This window comes from Rhea pennata, chromosome 3 (genome assembly GCF_028389875.1).
Source record: "Rhea pennata isolate bPtePen1 chromosome 3, bPtePen1.pri, whole genome shotgun sequence".
NCBI lineage: Eukaryota > Metazoa > Chordata > Aves > Rheiformes > Rheidae > Rhea > Rhea pennata.
Genome location: NC_084665.1, coordinates 41,743,920 through 41,762,058, shown reverse-complemented (window position 1 = coordinate 41,762,058; position 18,139 = coordinate 41,743,920). Strand labels below are relative to the sequence as shown.

Here is an 18,139-nt window from a genome sequence, read left to right as displayed (position 1 = left end):
CCCCCAGTGAGCAGAACCACAAACGGCTGTATTGTAACGGATGCATTCATCTCCTATTTACATAAATTAATAGTTAAAACTTGTTTGGTTGCTTAAAAAAACTCATTAGGCTTTTAGAATAGCTGTATTATGAGCACTGTGGAGATTGCTCCCATTGACTTATCTCCTACTGATTCACTGGGAACTGGTCCATCTTGGGATCGGGTCCCTAAGTTTCATGGCAAAATTAAATATATAGCATATAAAAGAAAGATCAAATAATCTGTTTAATGCAAAGTGGACATAGGAAAAATTCCTTATGAAAAAGAAATTGTGTTTAAAATTTTTTAAAATAAAATATTTTTGTCTAGAAGGGTAGCTTTTACTCAGGAAATAGATCGCACTTTTTATCCATTTTTTACTAGTCACTGGAGAATGTTTGACATTGCAAGAGAAAGGTCAGTTTGTGCAACATGAGGTGGGAGGGGAATGTTTCATGTGAAAGGCTTGGCCAGATTGCCTTTGTCATTTTTATTATTAACTGAATGATTTTCCTGCTTTACTCCTCATCTTCAATGCAGAATTTTAATTTTTCTTTATTTCCTATTTGGCTTTTATAGATTGGAGAAAGAGAGCATTCAGAACAGCATTAGCAATGAAGCAAAGGCCCGAGCCCTTCAGGCCCAGCAAAGAGAGCAGGAGCTGACACAGAAGATGCAGCAAATGGAGGCCCAGCATGAGAAAACTGGTGGGTGGTAGGGAAAGATTAGAGCCTGGGCACTCGCTCACAAGCCAGGCCCACGCCTGACTGTGAAATGACATCAGGAACACCTGTAACCTTTGGCTGGCCGAAGGGAGCAGATGCTAACTACACCGGAGATTCCGAATTACATATTAGTTAGCGTTTAAAAGAGAAAATGGAAAGTATTGCCCACTGTCTGTTGATTTCAGAGTGCTGCTCTCACATCTGTTGCACCATCTGGATTATGAGTTTATTTACCTGTGTTCAAGAAACGTAAAGCTGAGAGAGACCACAACAAAGTAGAAAAACAAAGGGCTTGTTTTTGGCTGGATTTTCAGGCACACATGTTATATAAAGAAAATAGCATCAGAAGCTCTGCGGGAAATGCTCTGAGCTTACAGTTAAAGTCTCCTGAATAGCATTGAACAGTTCCCACAGTACACACATTATAGCTACTCTAAAAGCTTAATGAGTTTGCTTCAGCATCCAAACTGGAGAAAAGCTTTAGCCATTAATCGGTTCTTAATTCACTGTCGCAGCTGGATGTAATTCACTGGCTCCAAATTGATATGTTCCTTTATTTAATCTTTGCAGCTTCAAACATTTTTAGCTTTAGTATGCCCCCCTCACTCTCAATCTAGAAGAAAAATGTTTAATCTCTTGCATACTTCACGTTCTCATAATAAGAAACTTCACTGCATTGCCTTAGCTGATCAGTAACTTTTTACCTTTAATTTGGAAGTGAAATGGACTTTCAGAAAAAAACCCTCTTTACTATTGCTAAATATTATGCCAATAACATTAGTAAAAGTCCAAGTTATAGACAAAACAGAAATTTTTAGAGAAAAAAATTTCTAACCTGAAAGAAGGAAGAGCTTCAGCTTTTATGGAACATGGTATATTCATATGTATAATGAAATACCATTGTCATCCACCTGTCTTGCAATATCTTTAGAGAATGTAGCTTGTGTTGCTCCTAAGCAGTGCCAGCTAGTATCTGAGGTAGCAGACACATTTACATCTTCCTTCTAATTTATTTTTGCCTTTTTTTGTGGTATTATTACATTACGAGAGACCGTAGCTTGTGTTCAGAGGATGCAAACAAGTATGTTATGTCCGCTGTCTACATACAGGAGAAGAAAATAAGTTCTCAGAATCATATTTCCCTACTCTGCTCAACACATCTGTGTATGACCAGGTATAATACTGCATTCTATGATAAGAGATCTGTAATTTGCCCCTCCTGGTGCATAAGTTATTGCAGTATACAAAAACGAAACATCAACATTAAGACTGACTATGGCTTTCTGTATCTCTAATAGATTAGGAGGGTTTGAAACTGATGGCAGACATTTACATTTGGGACATAAAGAAACCCTTGTTTATTATGATCTTATTTGTACGTAAAAAAATTGGGTAACTGGCCTGTCCTTCTGTGAATGATTTTAAAAGCAAAAATCAAGAAACTTCATTCTGCCATATCTTCATTTTGAAACGATAAAGATCTTTGATTTCCAGGTCATGAGTTTTGGTGTGGCCAAAGTAATAGTAACTGAAAATAGTTTCACTGTGCCTGTCACTTGACAATGAGTCTAGAGCTCATTATTTAAAAAACAAACAAACAAAAAAAAAACATAGTGCAGGACAGGACACAGTAATTAAAAGAGCTGCTTTATTAAGGACTAAATGAAATGCGTCTACAGTGCATTTGGATTTCCAGTGTGTCCTCGACACCAATTGAGCAAGGAATGAACTGCTAGGCCGCTGTTTGCCAATCTTATACCTCTCAGAAATATCAGTGAACTTCCACCTAAAAAGCAAAAATACCAAATGAGCTATGTAGTCTTAATGGTGATTCCTGTCACACAAGATCTGAGTCCATAGTCACATCAAATTGCCTGTTTTACATCCCTGTGCATTTCTAAAGGAAGCTTCCTCATCCACCTTTTATCAGAAAGTGGTAATAAGGAAAGTGGGCTGAAAGGATCAGATTATCTTTACAGGAACAGAGAATCTGCCACCCTGTACGAGATAATGTCCTAATGATAAATAGCAAAAAAGAAGGCAGGGGAACAGGGACAGGGACACGTGGATATTAGCAGAAAAAAACATTTTAGATTAGTTTATCCTGGTATATAGCTTTTCTTTGTTAAATGCTGATCAATACTATAACCCTTTGCGCAGGTAGCTTAAATATAAAAAGTATACCAAAAATGATAGGATTAGAAGAAAGAAATTAAGAATATATTAAATTATTTCTCTATGGAAGAAAGAAATTAAGAATATATTAATTTATTTTGCTAAGAATTGTTACGATTTTGAAATAAATTTCTAGTTTTATAATTTTATAATTTCTAGTAAATGAACTGGATTCATTGCTGACCTCCTATAACACATTCATAGCAAAATTAAAGGAAGAATGTTGTATGTTGGCAAGGAAGTTGGAGCAAATATCAGAAAAATACAGGTTAGTATATTTTCTTATCCTGTCCTGTTCCTTTTATTATTAAGCCATGCTTCCTTACTTTTTAATTTGTATTTATTACTCATCTTGTCCTAGCTATTATACAACTTCTCAATGTGAATATAGCATATACTATTTAAGAAACATGTATGGATTTTTATCCAGGGAAATTCTAATTTTCCTCTTTTCAGATGGTATTTCTGGCCATTAATTCAAATTACTTTTACTATTCCAGTATAAAAATGGCATACTATTATATTCTTCCTGATGTTCGTATTCTTAATATGAAAAGTAGGGAGCAGCTAACAAAAGAGCTACCCTTTCAATTCATCTGAAATTATATGAAAAACACTAAATATTTCAAGTTCTCCAAACTGTAGTTTGTTGGTTAAATTATTTACTTAAATTCACAATAGCGCATACTAAATAATTATCTCTGGAAAAAATTCTTGTCAAAGTTGGATGTCATTAAAGCTCTGATTCTGCATCCGTTTGTTTTGTGGTGCTCTCACTAAAATCAATAGCAGTTCTAAATGCAAAGCAATTAAAAAAATTCTAAAGTAGAACAAAAACTGGAAGTAATAAATGGTTAAAATAAGTACAGGAGTATTAAGGTGTCTATTTCAAAGTAGCCTCTTACAGAACAGGACTATCATGTTTTAAATAACTGAGAATTTTGTAGTTAAAGCCCTCATACTCTGTATTAATAAGTAGTTTGATTTTACATTTTGTCATTTTTCTATATGCTTTTCTATATTTAATCTCTATGTTGAAACTCTTTTCAAGGTTCATATTTAGGACAGGAAACAGGAGTTATGTGGTGAGCTGGCATTCTGCAACTTATGCAGATTTCATGCAAAGTGAATCTGGTAGTTAGGGGTAGGATTCCTCTTATTTCACATAAACTGTCTAAAATACTCGGCAAAGACGGAGTCTTCAGGTTATGATTCTTCTTCTGGTGGGTGGATTTAGTCACCCTGTTGAGGTGATATAACGGGGGCCACCTTCGGTCGGGGAGAGGGTTCTTTTACCCAGTATCCGGTTTCCAAGAATGGTCAGAAAGGAATAAGTAGATGTCGGGTGTATATGATGCTTCCCACGTGTACTCCTTTCACTGCCCAGCCTACTTTCCACCGAATATAAAGTGTTGACTAGCTGTTACATGGCTGAAGTTGTGAGATGCAGCCCATGCGGAGTGTTTGGAGAAGGAATTAGAAACTTGAGGAAATGTGAGCACTCTTCCCTTGCAAATGTTGTGATGGATACTCCAGAGATAAGCAAATGGGATTTTCTCCTGAAAAGGCAGCGCTTCTCTGCTAAAGTGATATAAAATTAAATGGATTTACAGTAATATTTGAATCATATTATTCGAGAAATAAAAATGCACACAGACTTTGTTGCTAGAGCTCACCATCACAGACTAGTAACTGTAAAAGGATGGAGGAAAGACAGAAAACATACTGTGAAAACACGTTATTCTCTGAAAATAAATACCAGAGATTGCCAAGTGTTTCTGCACCTACCAGCATTAGCTCGCTGTGTCAAGAACCCGAAAAGGGGAAAAGGAGCCCTTTTCTATCCCTACAAAATGGTATCCCTTGCAGAGGGAACAGTATGGAAAAACATGTGATAACAACTTTAAGAAGCAGCCCTAACACAGCTTGAGATTGCCTTCATTGAAGTGGGAGCTGCTGCACTTAGAAATGAGAGTGGACAAACAGGTTGGGGCAGAGCTGAGAGAATGTATGAAAATGAGAACAGAAAGGAACTGGCGCAGGTGGAAGTGGCAAGCCAAGAGATGGCTACAAACAATGATGTGGCTAGAAGATCAGAGGCAAAAAATGACTTCAGCTAAGTTTTAAATGAATGAGTGCAGTATATCCTTCAGGAACGTCTCTCAGATCATGAAGCAGCATTGATTATACAATGTGCAGTATTTGCATGGAAAGGATTTTTGCTGTGTTTTTGGCATAGTGACCTTACCATAAACTGCAGCTACTGTGGCAATTCTGACCTCCACACTAACAGACTTTTATCCCAGGGCACTTTAACCTAGTTGTGTATTTTCTTGCTATACGTCCGGGATTTTTGTGCCTTAGTTTCCATGAGGTTAAGAAATAATTGCATAATATCAGCCCCATTGTTTAATAGGCAAAACAGTCAAGCGTTTTTAGTAAGAAATGCAATAGTAAGCTGAGGTAAAGTTTTTGTTTATAGGAATTCAAAGGTCCATTTTTAATAAGATGCATTTCAAATTTATCTGTCGTAAGTACTTATTTGCACAATGTAAGTGGGGCATTTCCAAACTGCGTGTATGTTTTTATACTTCATACAGGCTTTCTGAGAAGTCGAAACTGAAATCTTCTTGTTTATATGTAAGCTGGGATAATTATTGTAAGCTAGCCCTGTTTAAGATTTCGAAAAGCTTCAGAAAGACAATGTCAACAAATCATAAACCCCTCAAGCTGTACAGAAGGCAGATAGTGTCCGTGCAGGTTTTTGTATGCATAGGCATGTTTAAAAATACAGTCCTTTGTTGATTTCTTCTCTGTTATTTTGTTCTCTTTTTTTTTTCTCTGATTGTCACTCTCTGAGTTTCTGGGTTGTGGATTAATGCTTAACGCTGCCCACTGCGTGTTTGTGATTTGCGTTTTGTAATTAAGGGGAACAATGGGAGTCCATTGGGTCTCGTTATATATAATGGTTGGTTTAATTTGTTTCACTTCTATCTTGTTAATTGTAAATTGATCATTAAGATTTGAATTCTAATCTGTCACCAGGGTTGTGAGTATTGAAGCTAGAGCAATGATCCTGGTTTTAATCACTGATGATGAGAAACAAATTTTATAATTTTGGTACATATTGCAGTTCATATATTTTAACACTGTATTTTATGGTGTTATAAATATTGTTAAATGACTTTTAGTGTAGTTTTACTGTTTGGACTATAATGTATAAATTATATTACCATTTTGGCAACAGTAGGCATCCAACTGTGTGAGTTTAATTGAAGTAAAGAACACACACCCGGCTGAACTATTTTTCTGCCTGTTTGGTTGACTGCAGTCATTGCACTCAATACCAGGAGTAAAATGTTTGCTGAAGGTAGCGATACAAAGATGTGAAACAAAATCTGTGTCTAGGATCAGTCATAAAGATTATATACAGTTTTTCTGAAGAATTATCATCCTGATACTCATTGTGTCAGCAAAAATATTTTGGAGCATATATGTAATTGCTATACATGTAAATGGTTTAAAGAGTAGGAAAAGACACTGCTTTAAAAAGCCAACCTCTGTGCTGAGACTCTGAAGTGCTGCAATGCAAAAGATTTTTCAGTGGAGTAAAGGCAGCATTGCCATCTTAGTGTTCAAATATCAGTTCATCCTAAAAATATCCTAAGATTGATATAAATTATGAGTGTTTAATCTTTGCTGGGTTCTTTGCCTCCAAGTTTTGAAATTTTTGGATGAACTTGATTTTTCTTCCAAGACTTTTTTAGCAAGGATGGGGGATAAAAACTTAACTTTATTTTTAAACAGAAGTTGAGGCTTTTTGGTAGTTGAATGAATCCAGAAGTATAGAGGATTTTTGTTGTTGTTGTGCCCGCCCCCCTCCCCCGCCTCCATATCATCAATTACTTTGAACAATTAAATGAGATTTGGCAAAGCTGCAGCACTGTTACACATCTACTTATAAGCAAGCTTCTGTTTTATATTTCCAAAATAATTTGAAATTGTAGCTGTGCACCATGCAGTTTTAAAATAATATTGATTTCATAGGGGTCTTACTAGCCCACGCGCTGATATGGTACCATGACTATATGAGCTCTGGGGCCAGCCTATATCTGCAGAAATGCAGCTCCATGCAGAGTCCAGCTCAGATGGTGATGCTCCAAATGTCTGCATGCTTCGGTGTCTTCTCATAGGATCGGTTTAAGCCCATCACTAATGTGGTCTGTTGGATCCAGAGTAGCTGCGGTGGAGTGCCATCAGCATGTCTGTGCTATGTCCTTTATGCTCTGCATCCATCAGAAGTAACACCCAACTTACAGGCTTTTCTAGCTTACATCACTTGCCAGAGTTGCGGGTGGGTGATCTCAGAAGTCTGGAACTGTGTAATTTGGAGCCTTCCCCTTTTCTCCTCTATTCACGGTGTACGATGGCTTGTGAGCAGAGTGATTCAGAAGTAGTTGCCCTGAACTTGGCTGGGTAGAATCGCTACTCATAATCTAGATGTGTTGTCATGTTCAGTACAGTTGTTCAAGATTATTGCAATTCTATAGATTTCTGTATTTTTATTACTAACAATTTTGAAGTCATTTAAAAATCACATAGAATTAATTGTCTTATATCAGTCTTAGGAAACTGAGCCAGATAAGTGGTCTATTCAAATCTGCCTAAGGAACTTATGTCAGATGATAATGAAAACTCTTTGTCTTGCAGCCTTATATTGAGATCAACGTTCTCTTTTTAATGCCAACACATGTACCTTTGTCACTGGCTGTTTTCTTGCCTGAACTTTTTGATGCTGATTTTGATAGACATTCTACCCTTCATATATATTGTCCTTCTCAACATTTCAGTGGAATAAAATATTTGAATGTGGGTGATCAAACTCTGAGATACTAGACTTATAAGGGCTGTTGTGTAGATACTCTTTTAACTGATTTTTTTTTGTGTGTATGTGCGCCAAGTTCTTCAATTGAAATTACAGAAAAGTTGTTTAAGGAGAAGAGAGCAACTTAAGTAAAGTGATTCAAAATATTAGACATTTAGGTCTGTATTTTTGGTATTAGAGATCACTCTACTGATATTTTCAGTTAATTCTTTTTTCTTTAAGGGTAATTTTCAGTAGTATATTATTTTGGAGCACATAAGATTTGAATGCCTTGATCCTTCCAGAAAGAATCCCAGCTCCCTAGAGGTGCTGGAGATGAGTGAACAAGTCCCTTAAAACTTTCAGATTTTTACTATCTTGAAAGTTGGTTCTGCTGCTTCTGTGAATCAGTCTCACATAAATGAAGAAGCAGGCTCTCATAGCTGAGAAACCCTACAAACATAATAATTTACAGTATTCCCACCGGGCACATACTGTTGTTTCCTTTTACTGGCAAGAAGGGAACACAAGATGGCAGATGAGTTTAATCCCTGTTATCACTTGTTGGGATGTGTCGCGTGAGATCTCTGTTGAGCTGCTTTGTGAGGAACCCTTTCTTTTATTCACTTACTGTCTTTCTGACAATATCGGTATCAAATAAAGATCACATTCATGCTGTATGATAATGATTGGTCCAAATGATGATATTTTTCTAGTGCTGACATTTCACATACTAGCATTTCTGTTAAATGATTGATGTAACAATTTGACTTTAGTTGCCTTCCTGTAGCCTTCCTTCTCGCTCTTATGTAACCATCCAAGACGCTCTGCTGCATATGAGTTTGATAGACACGATTCTGTTGTATTTTTCAATGATTCTCCTTGGTAGACCTGTAACCTCAAGGTTAAATTCAATACTTGCAGTTTTTCGAAGTTGCTCTTGTTCTTCTAGATTCACAGATGATATCGTGTATTGTTCCCTATTTAAATGTGAAAAGATTATGTTGTCATTTCCAGACTTGACTTGTCAGTGTAACAGCATGTTTTTCAAGGAAGAGTATTCTAGCCCCCCCGTACTTTGTTTTATTTTTTTAAATGTCAGTTGTTGTTGCATTCTATAACAGTCTAGAAGGTAAAGTATCTTCCTTCAGTAGCTGCAACATATTTATGATTTAAAGATATCTCTGGAGATTTTTAACCTCAAGATCTGGAGTGGCAGATGCCATAAAACAAATTTGCTTGCTTCTGATCCTTAGTTTTCTGATGGTATAGCAGATTCTGACATGTTCTCATTAACCTTTTCTGAAGAGTTAAACTGCACAAGTGCATAATGTATATTTTATCACAATTTTATCTGAGATCTTTTCCTGATATTAAGAAACAGCTCATGCCTATTTTTTCATGGGCTGATGGTTAGAGATGTAGCAAGTAGCAGTCCTAGGTCATTCATGGATCTGCTCACTCGTGAAGAGTAAAAATTGCTAAAGTGACTAATTTTCTTAAAGGCTGTGCAGAGATTAGTATGCCTGCATGGTTTGTCCCTTGTTTCTTAAGCATTTATTCATTTTCCTCCAGACGTGTTGTGTCTCTCATGGTATTTTGGGCCTATTACATTCGCAAAGTTGCTAAAACTATAGTACTATTGAGGATTCAGGCTGTATAGTACAGTGAGGGTTGAACAAGGTTTTAGTAGCCATTTTTTAAGTTAGATGCTAGCTTTTACAAATAAGGAGCTTGAAATATGTTTTCACAATGCTGGCCAAATTGTTGCTCAACAAGTATGAATTTACATTTAGTGATCTTACTTCACATCGGCACATGGTATCAAATGGCATGCTTGTTAAATAAGTCTGAAGTTAGCTGATCTATGACTGAGTAATTGCCATTGGTGTATTACCAGATACCCTTCAGCATTGTGTTCTTTCTTCTGAGAATTACTTGAAACAGTGTTTTGTTTCTGTAAGTTCTAGTAATAGCCTGTTTATGCATTATATATAATGTTTGAAATTTTATAAATGCTGAAGCCACATATTGATGGCACGCTGCAGGATGAAATCTGACAACATCCATCATCACTGTTTTACTTCTGTAGATGTGAAGTCAACCAGCTTAGTCAGGAAAAAGAGTATCTTCATGGCAGATTGGAGAAGATGCATAAAAGGAATGATGAATTGGAGCAACAATGTATCCAGCATGGGAGAATGCATGAGAGGATGAAGTCGAGGTAGGAGGTCCTGTTAATCTGTCAGTATACGGTATGATCTACTGTACCTGTTGTAGTGTGTAAACAGAAAAATTACACCGGTTTATTTGAAAGTAGTATTCTTTCTTTCATGAAAGTGACTACCTCCCTACCCCACAACCATTCTTTGGAGGGTTTTTTTTTTATAACATCTTTTGCTTGTGCCATTTTGGATAAATAAAATGAAAGCTTGTACAGTATAGTTTCCCAAAGAATTTAAACCTAGTACATATGTGTGTGGGCTGCTTATGCTGTTCTCTGTTCTAACTTGGATGAATTGTCTTACCATACTCGTAAAAAAGGAGAGGAGAGAGAGAGGAGGATATTCAATGATGCGAATGTAGGCTACAGATGTGTATTATGTGTTGTCACATAAAAGATATATTTTTTAGTATTGACATCTTTTTCAATAAAATATGACTTGAATAAACAGAAAAATCTTATTAAAGCTTACTATTCAGAGTACTATTAACAGCTTCAGGGCACAACTAGCCTTTGAGAGAAGCAGTGGCTTCCTCAGGATCAGCTGGGAGCAGCTGCAGCAAAACTAGTATGGAGCATTTCCACTGATACCACTTGACTTTTCCAGCCAAAGTTTTCAGACAGCTAATGCCTTGTGCTGTGTAATTTATATTAGATGGCCTTAGAGATCACTGTGGAAACTTTTCTTTATCTGGAGGAATCTAGATACCAAGAAGTTCTTCTGTGCCTTGCACTCTATTTTCCAGTCTGTATTTCCATGCAGCTGAAAATCACAGACACTGGAGAGAGCTTAGGCATGTCTGGGAAAGTAGGAGAGAGGAAAGCAAGCGGATGTCAGAGGCAACTCTTCAAACCCAATCATCCACATTGCCACTCCTAAGTAATGAAAGGCACAAAGACAGTTTAACTTTATTTGGGCTAGTCAGTCGTGACTGGGCAAAATTCTGTTAGATGTTTTCTTCCACAGACCACCTGATAGGAACAGAGCTTGCATGTACTGAAGCATCTGGTCTTGTATGTTCATTCTCTTCTATTAACTTTCTTCTTCCAACCCTTCGTTCTCTGTCTGTCCATATCAGCTTGTTTCTTGGAAGCTCTCCACTCCTCTCCTCAGTCTTCCACTCCCCCTTCTTTCCTCTCTCTTCTTCCATTTCTGTCTGTACCTCATTCTGTTCTTCTGCAACCCGAGATTGCCATCATCTTTTATAGCTCAGAGAACAAAGAAATTCCAAGTGCTATGGTGGTGGCCCTGGTCTGTGTAACCATGCACTCTTGTCATTGGCCTCACTTCCCTTTTGGTTTCTTTACTTACGTAGATTGTTAACGTGTTGGGGGATGAGCACTGGTTCATTCATTGTGTTTGGTCAGCAGTTTTCACAAAGAAGGTCACATAATATACCCGTTCTCTAACCTAAAGGTGGAAATTTTAATAAGATTCAGTGTTTTAATTGTCAAAGTGGATTGCAGTCTGTAGAATGTTCGTGTAGACATCTGCTATGAGAAAAATAGGGATAGATATGTTATAAACTATTAGTGTATACTCATTGAATATTTCAATTAAATACAAGTTTTGACATTAAAAAGTGTATGTATCTAGTTTGAAGTATTAAAGCCTTGTTTTAGTTTTGAACAGAGAAACAGAAAGTTCAAATCATCTAGATTCTGAAGTACCCATAGAAGTACATAGTATTTTGGTATATATTCTGTTGATTTCAGGAAAAATAGATACAACTTTACTATTAACAGGTAAGCAGTCTGACTCATTAATTCTTCAGGTTCAGACTCAAGGCTATTAATTTTCATGAGTAGGCTTGGTTAGCTGGACTGCTGGCTACCAACATATGCAGGCTATTAAAACTTCTACAAACAGATACAGAGGTACCTTTCTGCTTACAAAATAGGCATTTCCACTGCAATCTGCACTGGCGCAGCAAGACCCATCGCAATGTTAGGGGAAAAATCTTTTTTTTTCCTAGTTGTTCCTGTAGAATTATTAGAGTCTAGTTAAATTTAAGAATTATTTGTTAGTTTTTAGGACAACCTTTCCTCTATGTCAGAGTGGAATAGACCTACTGGAACTATGCTCTGCTGTACCAGCAGTGATTATACACTAGAAAAGATTGAAAGCATTAATCCAGAACAGAAAAGTAGTTTGAAAGCAGCGTGGTCATGCTGCAGGCAGTGCCTTACCTTCTGCTGCCGTTTTGATGACAGCAAGGAGAGAAAACAGGGCAGCAATAGTGCTTCTCATGTGAAATATTGCAGAATATGTAAATATGGCAGAGATTACTAGGTGTTTGAACCATGGCCAATATTCTTTACCAGAATTTTAAAGGGGGGACTCTTTTAACATCTTTTTAATGATGATCTTGCACAGTATTTATTTAAAATCCAAGTAATTAGTGACAAAGCTGCTATAATAAACTGCCGTAAAAATTCAGTGTAATTTGATTTTTGTTTCCATGTGAAAGCCTGAATAGATTTTTCAGTATCAGTTCCCAAATGCCATAAATTGGCTATGAACTATTCAGTTCCATGTGAAAACAGCAAGTATACCAACTACAACAAATGGCCCTTGTCTTTTTTTGCTACCCAATCACGTGCAGTAGTTTCCTGTCTAATTTTCTGTGTGCTGTTATTCTGGCTCCCATTAGAAAAATTCTTTTATCAAAATTACTTTGAATTAATTTGGGACCTAATGTTTGCTTTAATTTAAAAAGAATATATTTGTATTTAAGAAGAAATCTCAGGCACTGCTTGTGTTCTGCTATGAGAATGTGATAGGCCCTGATGTAACTATTCTGCGGAAGGAGCAAGATCTAAATGATCAATCAAAATTTCTTTTAGAATAACTTGTTTTGGCAGTTGTGATACCTGCATTCTTGGAAATGCACAAAATAACCTTCTTTGCCATTCCTATCTTTCTGTCTGAATATGTGCAGCATATGAATACTGTCTGAAATGAGATAACAAGTTTTTTTAAAAAACATTACTTTAAATTGCAATCATCAAAGATAGTTTTTAATCAATGTTTTCAATGTAATACAAATGCCCTTCCATCCCTTTCATCCATCCCTTTCATTGTGTTTTGCTTAGTGAAATATGGCATTAAAAGAAGTAGATGTCCATGAACTTAGGTTAAATAATTTGCAGTTCCTGTGACTATGGAGACATGTAAATATTGCAGTGGAGCTTAAAAGAGAGTGTTCAGTTATTGTTATTACTCTAGCAACCCTGTAGATCTTTGCTTTCAGATATATCACTTTAGTTTGTTCTTATATTGATTTTTTTTTCTTTTTGCGCTATGTGCTTTTAATTTTAGAAAGTAATTTGTGTGGCTAAGTATATTATCTCAAAGATACTAGGTAAGATGTGTAATAGAGTCAGTGCTGTGCCACTGGTAATAAGCTGATCAGCATAGTGACTTCCAAGATCTGAGTCTCGGAGAAATTAAATCTTGTCTGTTATGTGGCAGAGAGTGCAGCAGTATCAATTTTAAACTCTTAAGCAAATTTTATGATTAAATTCTGCAAATTCCCAGTCTGTAGATGTATGTTCTAGACATACAGGCAAGAGCAATTTCTAGTAGAAATTAGAAGGTAGCAGCAAGTACAATTATCTTTTTTTATAAGGTAGCTAGTGAGATAGAAAAATAGCAAAGAGTAAGTAGAATATGTAGTGAAAATAAAAGGTTAGGACACCTTTCCAATCCCTTGCTGTGTTTTGCTCTGCAAAAATAGATTCTGGAAGAAGTAAAAATCAAATCAAATAAATAATAGTACTTAGATGTATGATTATTAGTACAGTTGAATGTTGGTTCATTCTCTCCAATTTTTATGTTTTCAAACCAAGTTTTAAAGCAGAACATACACATTGTCACCTCTCTATTTAGGCCAGTTATATAAATGCAGATGCACTTGCTCTGTTCTCTTCCGATTTTGGGAATAAGAAGCAAAAGACAGAGATATGTTTGGATGCGTTATTGATGGAACACATTCATTAGCAATTAATATTTGATCAAGCTGCTATGGGTCAGGATTTTATGAGGCTATTTAAGCTTCCAGTGAACTTAATTAACAACTCTTGGGATGTACAAAGCTCAATTACGACTTTACTTTTCTGCATCTATTCTTTTCCTAGAGCAAGCATTTGACTGTACTTCATCTATTTAGATATGTTCTTCTGTGGAACAGCCAGCATCTAAAATGTGAAGCATTTAATTTAATATAGCTAGCTCTTCTCTGTTTGTACTTCCTTTTAAAGACCTAGACGATGTGTGGAAATACAGGAAATAGGGAGTGATGTCTCTATGTTGCAGAAGAAAAATCCCAGTAACTTTCCTCTTTCCTTTATATCAGGTATCAGGCAGCAAGAAAGAAAGAATATATGGACAACAGTTTTTGTAAAGTGTGTGCTGTGTTTAAAATGCTTTTAGTGCAACATCAAATTAGAAGCTTCTAATTGTTTTCCAAAGATTGCTCAGTGCAGGGAATCTGGGGGCATGGGCTATGAGTGTTCCCTGAAACTTCTGTTTTGGTGATCGGGGTTGATATTTTGCACTATAATGTGTGTATGCTCACTGTTCAATCTGTATAATACTAACAATAATGATACATTTTAGGCATATTTGTATGGGGCTTTTTGTTGTGGTAGTCTTTGGGGGGGATTTTGACATGTATTTCAACTATATTTTTGGTAGCTAAAGTTAAAAAGAAAAGCCTACAGGACTGGCAATTTGGGGCAGATGTGTGTCTATTCCTCAGGCATCAGTGGTTGCAAGTTAACTACAAAAATGTTATAACCATCTGTGTAACAAGACGGCAGAGATCTGCTCTTGCCTGTTACTATAAATAAGAAGGAAATTTGTTTGACTTCATAGACATTGGATTTATAAAGACTATATGTGTCAAATTGTGCTATGTGCCATGTTGCTGAGATGTGTCTGCAGCCAACTACCTGGGGTGTCTTCCCCTTCAGAAATTCTAGTGAAGTGCAGCAACTGTGCAGAAATGTCTGTGTAGCACAACATGTGACAAATTATATTTGTTTTCTACCTATTGGGAAATGTATGATTCTCATGGATAACCTTATCTGGAAGAGTAGCTAAAATGGATTCTTAAATGGACCGCTCAAGGAGTTGGGCAGAATACATGACATTCAGTTTGACACTGACTTTAAGATTTTTTTTTTTCACCATTAAATTTTTTTCTGTTACTGAAAGATAGTGTATGAGTGAACATGTATGTGTGAAAGAATTGTATTTATTTCAGATAGCTGATCTGCTGTCACTATTACACTTTTGATTACAAGTTTTGGATTTCTTTGGCAAATCAATTGTTTAAAAAAATCCAAATTAGTTCTTGATAATTGAAGCAATTATGTTGCATTTAAAAATTTTATGTTTTCTGCCTAAAGCACTTGTGCATTCCAGAAATAATGATGGGTAGAAAAACCCCATTTTGACCATTGCTGAAAAAGCCCTTCACCCTGCCCCATACAGTTCTCTTTCATATGTTGAATATATTGTCTTTATTTTTATTGTATTGATAGATTAGTATGATTTTTAGGCAAGAATGAAGTAATTGTTACTATCAACAGACTAGACCAATCATCTGTTTTGAAATGTAATTATAGAATAAAAATACATTAAATTATGGCTTTTTAGTTTAGGATTCATTCATTTTTATATTGAAAATAGGATGTATTCATTTTTATATTGAAAACAGAGCTAAGCATACGTATTGTACATAATATCTTTCCTGAGCATCGTTATTCAAGCCCCCATATCTTTGGTGTGGTTTCACTGTAACAGACTTGCTGTAACAGTTGGCGACGGAGCTGTTCTCAGCTCTGTCCAGAGTTTTGGGTTATCACTATTACTTAATTTTTATTGCCTTTTGATAGATTCACCTTGTAGGCTGAGGAATGTATACTCTGAAGATATACTATTAGGAAGTAATCAAAGAATTTTGTGTGTGTGTGCATGTGTATATATATTTATTTATATTTATATTTTTTATATATATACACATAATGTAACAAATCCTGTCAGAATCTGAAAATATATTTGGCTTTTGTTTAATGTGTTTGGTTGTTTGCACAAGGTACACGTGGTCTGGAATAGAAACTGGATACCTAAAATCTCTCCCTCCTTCTCCCTCTCCAGCTCAGTATTTGTTTATTTCCTATATATATGTTTGTCTATTTAATCTAACTTTCCTCTCTTCAAACATGTATATAAGTGTATGTGTGTGTACAGTGTGTGCATGCATATGTATCTGCATATATTATTTATGCTATGTAACCTATATTAGTATTTGCATTTAAACAGCTTATCATTTGTATAAGAACATTTATATAAGGCCCTCAAATAATGTTTTTTAAAATTTTTTTGCCAGCTGCTTGAACAGCAGATATAGAAAGCAGAACATTATCTTAGTTGTTACAAAACCTGAAAATAGATTCAGGGAGTGAATTACAGGGTCTCCAAACAAGGCTGCAAAATAATATGCAACTCAGTTGTTACCCTTCTTGATTGGCAGCAGGTGACATACAGAGAGAAATGCTGCTCACAATTTTCAAGTACACTTTTAAAGAATTTAATAATGCTTGGTAAGATGTGTTTTAGGTCACTGAGTATTGTATTCCACTGAAGCTATCACTAATTATAACTATTCTTTTCCTTTGGGAATGTATTGATCTCCATTGTGAAAACCATTAGACCTGTCTATGCCAGTTTGGAAAGCTTTTGCCAGCACCGCTGGTCTACTGGTTTAGGTCCTTCTTATTTTGAGTGTCTGTTTATTTGTAGTTAACTTGCACCCATTTGTCCTTGAGCCTTGGTGTAAGTAGTTCTTTGTTCCCTATTTGTTCGCTTGTTTGTTTGTCTTTTAATCTACACTGTATTTATTGGCAATGGTTATATCTCTTCAGTCTTGCTCCTGACCCGTAAGTGAAGCCTTCCTTTTTTGTTCTTCTTACTGCAGTAAGCTCTCTAGGTCCCCCAGTTTTGTGGCTGTTGATGTGTTCTGAATATGGGCAATCAGAGCTGTCTGCAGTGTTTTGGATGAGGGTATTTCAGTGTCTTATATGGCAAAATTAATATATTTACTAGAAATTCCTGACTGAGAGATGCTATGATCACATTTGCCTTTTTTGACAGCTGCAGAATACTGGCTGCTGGTAATCCTTCTGTATCAAAGTAGTGCATCCCAAACCTCTTCCTCCTAAGTAATTTTAAATTGCTAGCAGAGGCTTTCACTGTGAATTCAGAATATACTAAGTCTGTAGTCTAAGACTTTGTATTATCAAATTTCATCCCACTTCTGCTATTCCGATCTTCTGAATAATCTAGTTCTTTTTGCGCAGTATCCCAGTCCTTCTCTAAACTGATGACATCTCTTAAATTTATCAGCACCCTCACACTTCTTGTACCGAGTCATTATTCAAAAATACTCAAAAATCTGTTTAAATTCAACTAGAAGAAATCAACTTATTCTTCCTCACCTTCAGTTGCTTTCTTTTTGCTACTTATCAACCTGACAGTTCCTTTATTAATCACCATCTTCTTTTTCTGAGCTTAGTTAACATTTGCTGCTGTGGCATGATGTTAAATGTTTTGTTGAAGCTAACATTGGTAATATTTCTTGCATTTTCTTTATCAAAAAATCAACTATCAAAGAATTCGGGACTGATGTGACAGAATCTGGCTCAATTTATGTTTCAGTTTCTCACATTTTTCATTTACCTGAATTTTCTTATATATTCTTTTCCTTCAGAACTATTGTAGTCTTTTTGCTCATTTGAAGTTAGATTAATGGGCCAGCAGTCGTCTGAATTACCTTCTTCTAAGGATTATTTAACAATGCGTTTGTTTAGGTTGCTTAGCTATGTAGTCAATGTGAGGAAGGAGATAGAGAGGAGCAAAGGACAATGTCTGCGTTCACTTTGCACATCAAGACAGCTGGTCACCAGTTTCTGTGTTAGAAACTGGAGAATAGTATCTGGGAAAGGGATAGCATAAACCGAAAGATAGTCCATATGTCAAAGAAAAGCAAGCTGGAAAAATAGCTGGGTTTGCTGCTTCGCTGTTGAACAGCTGTCAGCACTCTGACTAGCACCTCTTCTGCTA

At 36.0% G+C, this 18,139-nt stretch overlaps 1 protein-coding gene across 8 annotated transcripts in view; it reads left to right on the top strand.

Moving 5' to 3' along the window:
• Positions 1-18,139, top strand: part of SDCCAG8 (SHH signaling and ciliogenesis regulator SDCCAG8) — a 111,892-nt gene that overhangs the window by 59,911 nt on the left and 33,842 nt on the right. For 4 of the 8 annotated variants that reach the window (XM_062572129.1, XM_062572131.1, XM_062572132.1 and 1 more), the window contains 3 exons: positions 600-727; positions 3,080-3,188; positions 9,877-10,008. In XM_062572129.1, the coding sequence (XP_062428113.1) occupies positions 600-727; positions 3,080-3,188; positions 9,877-10,008 (369 nt within the window). The remainder of the gene's footprint in view (positions 1-599; positions 728-3,079; positions 3,189-9,876; positions 10,009-18,139) is intronic. The other 4 variants (XM_062572134.1, XM_062572135.1, XM_062572133.1 and 1 more) reach the window with 3 other exon arrangements.